The sequence below is a fragment of the Phoenix dactylifera genome, chromosome 3, assembly GCF_009389715.1.
Source record: "Phoenix dactylifera cultivar Barhee BC4 chromosome 3, palm_55x_up_171113_PBpolish2nd_filt_p, whole genome shotgun sequence".
NCBI classification, from domain to species: Eukaryota; Viridiplantae; Streptophyta; class Magnoliopsida; order Arecales; family Arecaceae; genus Phoenix; species Phoenix dactylifera.
In genome coordinates this window covers 23,683,399-23,696,075 of record NC_052394.1, presented here as the reverse complement: position 1 = coordinate 23,696,075, position 12,677 = coordinate 23,683,399, and the positions used below count along the sequence as shown (strand labels likewise).

The 12,677-nt window shown below is 40.4% G+C and overlaps 3 protein-coding genes across 4 annotated transcripts in view; 1 reads left to right on the top strand and 2 right to left on the bottom strand.

Annotated features, from left to right (window-relative positions):
* Positions 1-867: 867 nt before the first annotated feature.
* Positions 868-3,000, bottom strand: LOC103704102 (UDP-glycosyltransferase 76B1-like). The gene is made up of 2 exons (XM_008787251.4): positions 2,326-3,000; positions 868-1,878 (listed from the first exon to the last, which is right to left on the bottom strand). The coding sequence occupies exons 1-2, from the start codon at positions 2,792-2,794 to the stop codon at positions 1,004-1,006; spliced, it is 1,344 nt and encodes a 447-aa protein (XP_008785473.2). The 5' UTR covers positions 2,795-3,000; the 3' UTR covers positions 868-1,003.
* Positions 3,001-4,230: 1,230 nt separating this feature from the next.
* Positions 4,231-4,990, top strand: LOC103704101 (copper transporter 6-like). Its single transcript, XM_008787250.4, has one exon. The coding sequence runs from the start codon at positions 4,286-4,288 to the stop codon at positions 4,784-4,786; it is 501 nt and encodes a 166-aa protein (XP_008785472.1). The 5' UTR covers positions 4,231-4,285; the 3' UTR covers positions 4,787-4,990.
* Positions 4,991-5,525: 535 nt separating this feature from the next.
* Positions 5,526-12,677, bottom strand: part of LOC103704185 (peptidyl-prolyl cis-trans isomerase PASTICCINO1) — a 17,773-nt gene continuing 10,621 nt past the window's right edge. For both annotated transcript variants that reach the window (XM_039125090.1, XM_039125091.1), the window contains 10 exons: positions 12,460-12,608; positions 12,136-12,233; positions 11,989-12,058; positions 11,214-11,273; positions 9,812-9,868; positions 8,026-8,094; positions 7,707-7,784; positions 6,782-6,883; positions 6,597-6,668; positions 5,526-6,519 (listed from right to left, as the gene is read on the bottom strand). In XM_039125090.1, the coding sequence (XP_038981018.1) occupies positions 6,232-6,519; positions 6,597-6,668; positions 6,782-6,883; positions 7,707-7,784; positions 8,026-8,094; positions 9,812-9,868; positions 11,214-11,273; positions 11,989-12,058; positions 12,136-12,233; positions 12,460-12,608 (1,043 nt within the window). In that variant the 3' untranslated portion in view covers positions 5,526-6,231. The remainder of the gene's footprint in view (positions 6,520-6,596; positions 6,669-6,781; positions 6,884-7,706; positions 7,785-8,025; positions 8,095-9,811; positions 9,869-11,213; positions 11,274-11,988; positions 12,059-12,135; positions 12,234-12,459; positions 12,609-12,677) is intronic.

Sequence of the window (12,677 nt, the reverse complement as noted above, 5' to 3'; positions counted from 1 at the left end):
TACATCGCATATTTCTCAAAGCACTCATCGTGCAAATCTTGAAGTACACTAAATCTCTTTGTTCATTTATCTACACAAATCTCAAAACGCTTTTAGTAAATGGCTCATAGTTAATGGTCACACGTTGCATGTATTTTAAAGCACTTCGAACACCATTCATCTGTTGGCACAGATCTAAAAGCAATCTTAATATATGGTCTATAGTAAAGGATCATCCACCGTATAGATCTCAAACCATTCTGAACATCATTCATTCACTTGCATTATTGCATAGATCTTAACGCATCCTTAGTATACAACTCATAGTTAAAAATCACCCACCGTGCAAATCTCAAAGTACACCGAATATAGTTAAGGATCACCTACCATACAAACCTTAATGACAATGATAATGATGATGCCATCGGCCACTAATAGCTCCTAGCTTGATTTTTTTTTTTAATTTTGAATTTTACATATGATCTATATATCGATGTGTTTGTAGTTATAATGAGCATTTATGAACGTGTTGGCCAATTTCATATGTGATACCGCTTTTGTTATGCAGGATTATCATACATGTTTGGTCGTATATGTTATCTAGCTCATACATGTTATGATATACATACATATATATATATATATATATATAGGTTTATTCAATTTCCGTTATTATTATTTTTTTAAAAAGTATATCTAACTTAATAAGTTGTATTATTTTTTATGCTTATAACTATCGATAATTTCTACAAGTAGCATTGGCATTGGTCTATTATTATTATTTTTTTTCCCGTATTGGTTAAACCTATCGAGACTGAGTTATGGGAGAAAGTAACACGAGACAACTCAAAGGACATCATGTCAGATCAACATCTATACTGGTGGCAATTATTGGAAAAGCTATATATATATATATAATTTCATTCTACTTTCCCGAGAGCATCCATTTCAGTTTTAGCGATAAAGACAATCTCAGAACCCGTCACAAAGCCAAACTGCATGGCATTACACGACGCATTGCAATCTAGAATGACAAGAGGTAATCCACCAGCTTGTCAAGAGCCGCATGAGATGATCCTTCGTTTCTGATGCATCGAGCTGCTTTCTCTTGGAGATGTCTCGCTCTTCGTTTCATCTCGTCCCCTTCTTTCCCGGTCATCAGTCTTCTGATCGCGCTCTCGATCTCCCCTCTCTCCAGCCCATTCTCCAGCCGTATGCCAACCTTCCACACCTCGCTCACAAACCTGGCGTTTCCCATTTGGTCCGCGAAGTAGGGGTTGCAGAGCATGGGGATCCCTTCGCTTATGCTCTCCACGGTGGAGTTCCAGCCACCGTGCGTCCAGAAGCCACCCACGGCAGGGTGGGCCAGAACCTGCTGCTGTGGAGCCCACTTGACCATCTTGCCTCTGCCCCGAGTCTCCTCCTCGAACCCCTCGGGCAGCTCGACCTGCGCAGAACCACGAACCGAAGCCGGTCGAACAACCCAAAGGAAAGACTGCCGGCAATTGGCCAACCCCCAAGCCGTCTCCGCAAACTCCCTGCCGTCCATGGAGGCTAAGCTTCCAAAGCTCACGTACAGAACGGACCGTGGGGCTTGTTCGTCCAGCCACTCCAGGCAGCCATGGTCTTGGTCCATCAAGCTGTTCTCAGATTTCGGGGACAACTTGTGGAGAGGACCTATGGGGAAAACTGGCACGGACAGCTCTTCCCTGACTTTTTCCAACTCATTCCCTTCGATGGCGGCGAAGGTGTTAAATATGATCCCCGATGATGTCCTTGCTTCCTTGACGACTTGGTCTATCAATTCCCGCAACTTTTGTGGGCTGCTTTTCTCTACGCGCAGCAAGTCTCTCACCCGAAGGGGTGCAAGTTCTTTCACCGGGATTTCCAGCCGAGAATCTGAAAAGGACAAATGGATCGACATATATATATATATATATATACCTTACTGGTGTATTGCATGATCCAAGGAGTGCACTAAACGCGCAAGCAAGCCGAACATACCTCTCTTTACATGATATGATCGAACTAATTAAAACCATATATAACAGGGGGCACAGCCATATATATTTCAGTGGTCGCAGCTATTAACTTGGAGGTGCTTTGGTAGGTGTGCTCTAGGTATATATATTGGTGTATCATTATATAACGTAACTCTATTCTCACGTATGTATGATGATATCCGCAATCTGAAATCATTCTTATAATGGTATAAAACACCTTATTAGATGCTGCACATCCACTAATTTTCGAATTAATGGAGCCATCCTGATCTCGCTGGTTACTATCTTATTGATGAATGGATGAACGCGGGGCTCTAAAGTTGATGCTGCCATGCACACGCACCTTGAATTGGCAGGTACCCTCTTTTCCACAGCAGGGGAAATGCTACGAACATGTTGAAAGATGCTGCGCTGCCGGTCCTCAGCACTAGCGTCGGCAGCCCAAGCTGGTTGGCCGCAGCTTGCACCGAGTACAAGAGGGAATCGACAACCACGCAAGCGATCGGCTCTCCACCGCGTTCCGAGCGCATCCGAGACATTTGATCGCGGAACGGGGCCTCGCAGTTGGCGTTGAGAGAGAGGACCAGCGCAACGACGTCGTCGATAGGGGTGGTGAGTCCGTCGGGGACGGATACGAAGTGGTAGTTGGGATAGTTGGTGGGGTCGGGAGAGTTGAAGTTGGTGTGGAGGATGGTGATGGAGAAGCCCCTGGCAAGGAGGAGGGAGGCCAGGTGAAACATTGGGTTGATGTGGCCCTGGAACGGAGCCGGGAACAGCACCACTCCATGCCCATCAGCGTTCTTCTGGGCCATGCTTTCCTTTTCACCACCAGCTCACGCTGGAACACGCTTGGGTATATATATGGATCGCTAGGGAAATTATCAAGTAGCGAGTGGGTGGAGGAAGAAGAGAAACGAGAGCGGCCGCGCCCAAACAAGACTGCGTGCAGTAGCCGGTGCCCTAGTCTAATCCTGCCGAGCCGACGAAGAATGGTGCCGATGAAGTACCAGTCTCTATTAGCATGCTGCGTCATTTTAGATGCAGACCGTGGTCCACTGCGTCTCACGCACGGCCTTTAATAAAGTCTTTTCTTTAATAAAGCCTGGCCTTTTCGAACGTATCATAGGCGCGAACCATGGATCAGGATGCATTCCCTGGGACCCCTGCGTCTGATACACGGCGCAATCCCACGCACATGATGCTGCCAATTTTAGGAATTGCTTATAGACAGTGAACCTTTTTCGGAGTTAAAATTCCATCCGATCCGTTAATTCCGAGATGAATCCAGAATTCAAGATAAAAAATAGCGATGCAGAGAAAGACATGCCATAAAATTGTTTAGGAGTAGGACAAACTTTTTGATTTAGCAAAGTCTGGCTTTCGAACTACACAAGAATGGGAGGGAAATAATAATTTAGAGACAGATTCGGTTGGGCCGAATTGCTTTAAAAGGTTAACTTGTTAGTGATCATAATAACTTTTAATGTTTTGGGATCCAAACATTATTCACGAAAATTTGAAAAAAATATATATACATATACATAATACTTATATATGTAAATTAATGATTAACTAGCGTAGTATACGGCAATAAAATTGATAACATTATTCTTGATAAAAACAAAAACCAAAAAAGAGTTTGATGCTTTGGCTGTCGTGCAAGCAAACGAATGGCCGCAGATTTCACTTGCTCCGTGAGAAAACCAAGGAGGGCGACCATCCAGAAAAAGTCCAAACAAAGCCTTCCCAATTAGGCGACCATCCAGAAAAAGGCCAAACAAAGTCCTCGTCTCCCATGAGGCCATGACTCAGCCATCGGCATTTACATCCATACGACGCAGGTCGACCCCCGATAAGGTCGAGGAATTATTTCTTGTTTTGATTGGCTTGCTGGCATTGGTAGTCTCTTCCGGATGGCCCGCGTTTTAAAGGGTTACGACATTTCCTCGAAATTAAGACTCACACCAATCAACACGCTCTTCAGTCTTGTCTTCATCAGCTCCCAGCCTCAGCTGCCTGAACGTACACATCGAACTAATGGAGGCACGTCGCCAGCCTGTCTACAGATGGACCCGGCCAATAGTCATGGAAACTCTTCAAGATCAGAACAGGGGTGAGAAATGCATCGTGTTGTCCACCGTACACGTGTCCTGGGATTTGTTTATGAGTTATGACCCGCTTCTTACGGCAGCATCTTTGTTCTGATACCCACCACTCCCACGGGCCACGACCTAACTTCCTTATAAATCTTGCTCTTATTTTGTTTATCCCTCGGCTGGGTCGGTGAAGGGGGAGAGACGGAAATGGGCGCAGGAGAGGGCATGGGTGGTGATGCCATGGGAGGCATGATGCCCCCATCAGACCCAGGTGGGATGCCCATGCCAAGTCGCGGCGGCCGCATGGCGATGCACATGACCTTTTTCTGGGGGAAGCGCGTGGAGATCCTCTTCTCCGGCTGGCCCGGCGATCGGGGCGTCGGCATGTACCTCCTCGCCCTCCTCTTCGTCTTTGTCGCCTCTGCCCTCGTCGACTACCTCTCCTCCATCTCCCGACGCCTCTCCCGAGGACCAGCCGCCACCCCCGGTGATCGCCGGGTCTCCACTGCCGTGTTGCTGACCACCCTCCATGCCGTCCGGTTGGGGCTGGCTTACCTCGTCATGCTCGCCGTCATGTCCTTCAATGTCGGCGTCCTCATCGTCGCCATCGCCGGCCACGCCGTGGGTTTCCTGGTCTCGGGCGCCGGCCTCTCCAAAGGGGATCCGTCCAATGAACCGGCGGACCCGACCAAATCCATGTATTCATAGCTTACCTCCGAACACCATGTCGGTCGGATTTCTTTCTTTCACCGTAGTTTCCCTCGTATCAGTGTGTGAGTGGAGATGGAATCGAATTTGGCCGCGTGGCCGCATGCTTGCTTATCAGTAATATCGGAGGGCTCTCGGTTTCTTATTCGGCCGAACCCACCGTTAATGTTCAAACAAACTATCTAGTACCGACTGAATTTTCTACGTCTTTGACATATAAGACGCCCGTAAGTAAAGGATAGCCGTAACAAAATTTCTAGTCCTGACTGAATTTTCTACGTCTTTGACATATAAGACGCTCGTAAGTAAAGGATAGCCGTAACAAAATTTCTAGTCCTGACTGAATTTTCTACGTCTTTGTCATATAAGACGCTCATAGGTAAAGTATTGCCCTAACAAAATATCTAGTCCTGACTGAATTTTCTACGTCTTTGTCATATAAGACGCTCATAGGTAAAGGATTGCCCTAACGAAATATCTAGTACTGGCTGAATTTTCTACTTTTTTGACATTTAAGACGCTCGTAGGTAAAGGATAGCCCTCCTCTGTACATATCCCTAATCTCTCTAAATCTTGGTGAACATGAGATTTCAACTCAAATTTCTGCTATAACCCTTAGGAGATTTAGCTCAAATCCCTGCTGTAGCCCTCAAAAGATTTTACCAGCTTGGAAGACTCTGTCTAAACTTTGGAAAGGGAAAGATGAAAAAGAAAAAACCGAGAGAGGAGAAGAAGAAGATGAAGCCACAGCCAGCGATTCGGAGAATGTAATTGAAAAATAAAAACAAATCATCAAAGGCCATGTGCTCTTTCACTGACTTGTGGAATAAGAAAAAAAAATACACAAAAGCAGCAATGATACTGAGCAGGCCCCATAGCTCCCATCGAGGCAGCATAACTGAACCGGGACGGCTGAGAGAATACACCTTGCGTATAAGCCCTAGAGTAGAATGATCTCCCCTTCAAAGAAACCACCTTCAGCCATCTACACAAGAATTCCCTCTCGGCAAGCTGCAGTTGTGTACACTGCTAGTCATGCAACAAGGTGTCACGATCCAGGGGCCATAAATTATGAAACTTTGGCTAGAAGAGTCGATTAATAGATCCGCTCTGAGAGCGATGTTTGCTGATATGGCACCAAAAAATCATCAGACCCGATGCTCTAACAAGCATTTTACAGAGCACTGGAAACCCAAATTGTAAAATGCTCCAGCTATTATTCATATGGGAAAAAGGTAAAACACTTTTTTGGTTGAATGGACATCGGATATTCATTTTGGCTAAAATATGTTGCTTGCGATATTAATCAAGCATCACTGTACGCATCTCCATAAAGGTAAATCGGGGCAAGCCAGCTCATATCTGGTTTAATTATTCAAATTTTGATGCTTTGGTCCTTGATTTCACCTCATGATACGGAGCATTTACGCAGTCCTCCAGGAGTCTCACAAGATGGAACATTTATTTAGTCCTAAAGCAGTGAAGAATCGTCTACCAACCGGCCATAGGCGGCCAAGCAATCCTATCTGATCAGCTTCATGAACACACTCTGCTTTATCTGGAACTGAATTCCCACTCAAATTACTTTCTCCTTCTGCGTCTGCTGCCTCATCATTATGTTCTATCTCACCTGAATTTTTTCCATCTCCCATATCCTTTCCGACTTCAGCAATTTCCCCTGGCTTCTTATCAAATAGTCCTTTGAACTGTTTCCTAGACTTCTTCTCAAATTCCTGGATTTAAAAACATACTTGTAAGATTAACTTACTTAAACGTAAAGATGATTGCTTATCTAGTTGCCGCTTCTCACCTGCTCCTTTTGCTTTAGTTTGAGGAGGGCAGCGGTAGCATCAGGTTCCGAAGATTTGTCCACTTTCATCATCTTAAGACAATAAAAAGTTGCATATTTGAAAGAATTAGACTACAATATGCTAAGCAAGTAAAAAGCTAGGGTTTAAAATTTAAAAAAAAAAGGAAATAAGGATCAAAACGAACCATTTCAAAATCTTTCTTTGCCTCATTGAAATCTCCACCTAACATGTAGGCCATGCCACGGCGATATAAACCTTTGACATGTGCAGGGTTTGCATCTAAAACCTGCCCTCCAAAAAGGAACACAAAAGCTCCTATTATAATTCCGTACTATGATTTTTTTGAACAAAATGATCACAATTTGAACCACCAGTCACAAGACCATTGATGATGGACATACTCACCAACATATGAACTCGGAATAAAACAGAACATGGAAGTTACACAAGTTAATGCCCAAATAAATGAACAAATGCAATAATGGAAAGAATATGTACATGAAGAACAAAAGGAGAGAATCAACAGACATCAAACCAGCTTAAAGTCCAAGAATTAGCATCAACAAAACCAGTATACCACAATCACAGATTTCTAGTGCCAAACATAAAAGGCACACACCAGCATAATCATCAAAGCTTTTAATGTCAACAGTAGATTTATCAAGGTTTAATGTCAAGTATAGATTCTCTCTTACATCATATTATGACTCGACGGTTGAAATCACAAGTACATACAGAAAATGATGAAACGTGCCTGCATTGGCCGACATGAATCCTGATCCAACAACTCTCCTAGAGTTCAGCCTTAGCTTCAGAAGAGATGATCCTAACCCTACTCCTATTAAGGAATACTATAGATCTAACCACAATAAACTTTATCGGCACCAGTTGTACCTGACTTTTCCTCTTTTTGATATAAAAATGGGCAAAACCATTGTAAATTTCATTCAGCTAAATTAAGGGTACATCAACAGATAAACAGAATTCTTTTAGACATGTTCCCAGTAATTAAAAAACATTTCTAAGTCAATTCCCATGGAAATCTTCTTGCTCAGGTGTTGTTCATATTATCTAACTATGATATGCGCTGTAATTAAGATGTACTGTACCTTATTGCATGCCTCAATTGATTTTATGTATTCACCCATTTTCTGGTAGCAGGCGGCCACATTTAAATGTAACGAATTCTGCAAGGATAAAGAAGAGAAAAATATGCTCAAAACACATCAGAAAGAAATGATGCTATATAGTTCAACAGTTTCTAATAAGCCTATGCCAGATTATTTAGAAGATTGCTGCATTCAGTTGATAATCAGATAGTTTAGCTGATTGAAGCCCAACTAGGATAAAGTATTACTTCCACTCAGCCATTCTATCATGTTAGATAATAAAGAAGAATCTTGCATAGATATACAGGGACCATCTTACTCTCGAATTCAAAAAGATTTTTCCTTCTTCGTCATCTTGTGGATTTACATGATTATATTCTCGAAGCACCTGTAATAAATAAAAGAATCTATCATCAAGTGAAAAATTAAAAAGAAAAACACCAAACTTGTCAGGATAAATTAGTAATATTAGAATATTACAGTATGCTGTTATCTAGAAAAAGAGGTCTGCATAAGAAACTTGTCAACCAGAACAGCTTGAAGTGAATAATGCCTAGGCCCCAGGGTCAAAATTCTAAAAATAGAACAGTTCTTATTTCTACATATTGGCACAATTCAGAATTTTTCCCTTGAGATCATAATGGCAGAAGCGCGTTGAAGAGGTATCTTCTTTTTATTTGGGTTAGGCATTATGTCCATGGCTTGAATTACTTTGGTAATTGATGTTGTCAGGTGCCCACACAAGAAAATAATCAGTACATTAGAAGGGGGAAAAGGCTATTTGTGAAGATAAAATGTGTGTTTCCCTCAAAAAAATACAATATGCGTATCTGTATCCCTAACAGCAAGAAAGATGCACCACATTTCATTAAATAGGTCCCAGAATAATCAGGAAGCATTCCTTGCACAACTCTTACCAAGTCAGCAGTATACAGGGGAATGGATGAACCATGAACCACGAAAGGGAATAAATGTTCACAGCCATGGAGAGATTACAATTGCAATATTCTTCTGGACCACTTACTTTACCTTTAGCCTCAAACCTGAATAAAGCACTAAATTTCCCTAAACTGCTCAAACTTCTCCAAGCTGAATCTTCTCAAACCCAACATCTTCCTTCAATAAATCTTCATCCCATCTTGCTCTCCAGCAACAACAATCATGCATTCTCCCTGTAATAAAATCTAGCCTATCCAATGTTTGATTGTTGGTGATGCAATGGCTGTTTGAAGTTCCTACAGTTATATCTCCAATCAAAAAAAATTGCTTGAAATGGTGAAAACACTTCAAATTCACACCCACTTTAAGAGAACTTACATCTCACCAAGATCCAGAACAAGTTTCTATCAAAATCACCATAAAAAGATCTTCTCAAATTATTTTTCACTATTTCCAAGATCTTTCATGAACTTAAAAGAGTGTTGTGAAAGCAAAGCAAACACAAATAAGGCCAAGCTACTATTTGATAGCCAAATTTAATCCTAACATTTTTTATAAGCACTGTGTTACACTTCCTCTGGTTAATAACAATTCTACCTTTTAAGGAAATATAGGGTAAATGTGAATAAAAGATGGAAACTCGGAAACAAGATGGCATAGTCAATGATGCAAATATTACATGCATTGATGCATCAAATAATTTGGTAAGCAGTGAAGATTTTAAACCTCATCACAATCAGTCAGTGAAATTTCTCTATCTGTTATACAACTCTCCATGACTGTTTCCTCTGAATTGAGTTTTAAAGCAGTGTACTAGGCACAGTGATGCAGGTCTAATTCATGTGTCAAGTGGTTTGAAGCAGCTGGCTGTTCCGAAATGTTTCTGTTTGTTGTTTACTTTCCTACATCTTTCCGTTGTTAGACTACAACTTGTCTTGACAAAGATGTCATGCACTGGTTATGCTTTTAATTCCTTGAAAAAAAAACTTGAAGAACTAGCTCAAAACATGATTTCATTTGGGAGTCACTTAATTTATCTTTATATTTCTTCATGTTTCTTGTTTAGAATTTCCACCTCTATTTCAACAAGTTCACCATGATTTGTACCAAAATAAGTGAATTTAAGAACAATTATGTAAGTGTAACATCTGTGAAAGAATTTCTACCTTATCATACTTTGCCTTTGCAAGTTCAAACTTTCCTTCTTTGAATAGTCTGTTGCCCTGAAAGAAAAGAACATACTTCAGAGTCATCATTCCTTGAATTAAAAACTAAGTTACAATTATCACTACTTTGATTGATGGGATTTATTTTCACGTCATACACATAATTATGGAGTAGAATATTCCATAGTCAAATGTAAGACAAATCACAAACATAAAACCAGATAAGCCAATAGTTTTAAGGAAAACATTGATATGCTATAGTAACATGGGATGCCTAAGGCCCTTTTTGGATGGTGGTAGTAGTTATCCATGGATAACTAGTATTTAGAGGGTGCTTCTGTTCAGAGAGAACCAATAATAATGAGATTGGAGTTAACAGGGCACTCTGGTGATTGGTAATCCTGGTTTTCAAATGATAACATAAATCACATATGAAACACATTATACTACTCTTAAAAAGCAAGAATAGTTTTTCTTTCATTTCAAAATTATTACAAATATCAATTGACTCAGCGTTTGGATTATTGGAGTTATCGTATGCTTAGTTTAGGGTTTACCTTTTTAACCATAGGCATTCTTTGTGGAGCAGTATGGGCTAATGAAGCATGGGGATCTTAAACTACAACAACGAAGCTCCATTGACCTTTCTCCCAAACCATACTTTGTCTCTCAGATATTCTCCCACCTTCAGATAATATCCGTTGAATAGGTATTCAGAAACATCCAAACAGGCCCTAAATGTACAGTAGCCTCACACGGTTCAAAATCAGAGCAAACCAGATAACAGACACTCCTAGAAATAGCACATTACTGAGCTATGAACTACCATCTCTACTATTATAAACAAACTGCCCGAGGCACCTCTCTCTGAGGCTCATGAGGTCTTGAGCTAACCAGCAGTTTCTATGGAGATGCTCTTTTTGACACCCCCCTTAGTTCATTTCTATGTTAAGGGAAAGAAACAATAGCAGTGCACAAGCTGAGTAGGAGTGTATTTATCACAATCCATAAATAATAGGAAAAAAACATAGCGGATCAAAGTCATCCATGCCTCCTTACATGTATCCTGCATGCCTACTACCATGCAAATACCTTTGTTTGTTTTTGTTCTTTTCTTTTCTTTTCTTTTCTTTTTCCTTTTTTTTTTTTTGTGGGGGGAAGGGGGGGGGGGGGTCTCAGGCAGCTAGTTTATTCATACTGACATTTTGCTTTTAAAATGTTCCTAGAATTTTAACAAGGCAGCATACTTCAGCATACTTAAACAATATACATATTTGCCAAGATACTAACCCTTTCAGTTCTTTGTAGCTACTGGCTCAAATGTGGAAGGATAAACAACTTGATCGACCCGTAAGAAACATAAAATAGAACCAAAAAGAACCATTGTAGTTTAGTTCCATACCGTGGTTTTTATTTTTTCTACTTCTTCCATTATTTCTTGGAAGGTTAGCCCAGTCCAGTCCTGCAAAAAGAACTAGTTAGTGCATGTGTAAAGGAGGTTATATAAACAAGAATTTCAAGATAAAAAGGTGTACAATTAATCTATCAAGTAAATGTGATATACTGACAAACTTAATGTAATAATAACTTCTCATGCTTATTAACTTGTTTAACACGTCATGTGAAATAATCTAAGTTGTCATCTTCAGATTCAGAAAAGATATGGAAAAAATTTAAAAAAACGTCAGCAACACGCATTATCAATTTTTGAAACTTATTAGTATTTCTTAGTTGTTTTTTGCAATTTCGTTCCATTAGCCTTTTTACATGTCACAAAAGCCTTTACAAGTCCAGTACATTATGCTCAAACCTCACAAGAAATTCAAGCTAGGGCAAGAATGCAGTCGATGTAATCAAAAAAATAATATTACGCTCTCCAAATATTCAAATAAACCTTTGGAATTTTCCAGTATGTACAAACAAAACAACAAATGAAACTTTCTCAACATTAAAGCAGTAAAGAATCAGGTTTCTGATAGGTTAAAAAGCAAGGCCTGCCTATTTTCTGTGAAATTGACAAACCACGAGATGATCAAAGCACATATTAGAGGTTCTAAGCAATTTAGAACAATCAATTCAAAATTCACAAGAATCCCCCTTTTTTTTAGCAAAACAGAGGGAAGGACCACAATACATAAGAGTTCCAGATGTTTGGAGCACTTAAGAAGCTTCATTACCTTAGGCGTTTCAAAGCCAAGTAGCTCAATTTCCCACTGAACATAAGCTCCTTCAGGAACACTAGAAGGCCTGTTCATGAAATCTCATTAGTATTTTCAAGTGTTTTGTTCAGAAACCAAGATAGCCAATTGGTTTAGAAAATTGACCTTGTAAACTTATCATATGCATAATCTGGAGGGCAAGTAACAAGCGAGATCTCTTCAGGAAGCATTAAACGAACACACATTTCAAATCCCTCGGGCACCTAAAATCAGTTGGAAATGAAAGTACATTACAGCAAAACAAAGTTGAACTAATAAACAGAATAGCCATCAATGAAAGCATCTGAAAACCTAAAGATATAGTGCTATTTTTTGAGGGGAAGAGATCGGTAACCTGTTTTCTAATCTAGTTGCATCTCAAACTCAAATCCTGAAAACGCAACATTAAGCTTATCTCATAAAGCTAGGGTTCAGAGATATAATACTTACAAGCCCTTCTCCGGAACTGAATACCAAAGGCTCGCCATCATTATCCACTCTTGTATCATAAAACACTGTCTTCTCTTCATTAAGAAGCATTCCCTTGTAATGCACCCTTAGTAAGCTATCATGAAGAGGACAATCCATGGGAAATTCACCTAATTGTTTCAAGAATATAGTTAAGTACTTAGACAAGTACCAGAGAAAGTAAAAACATATCCAAAGAT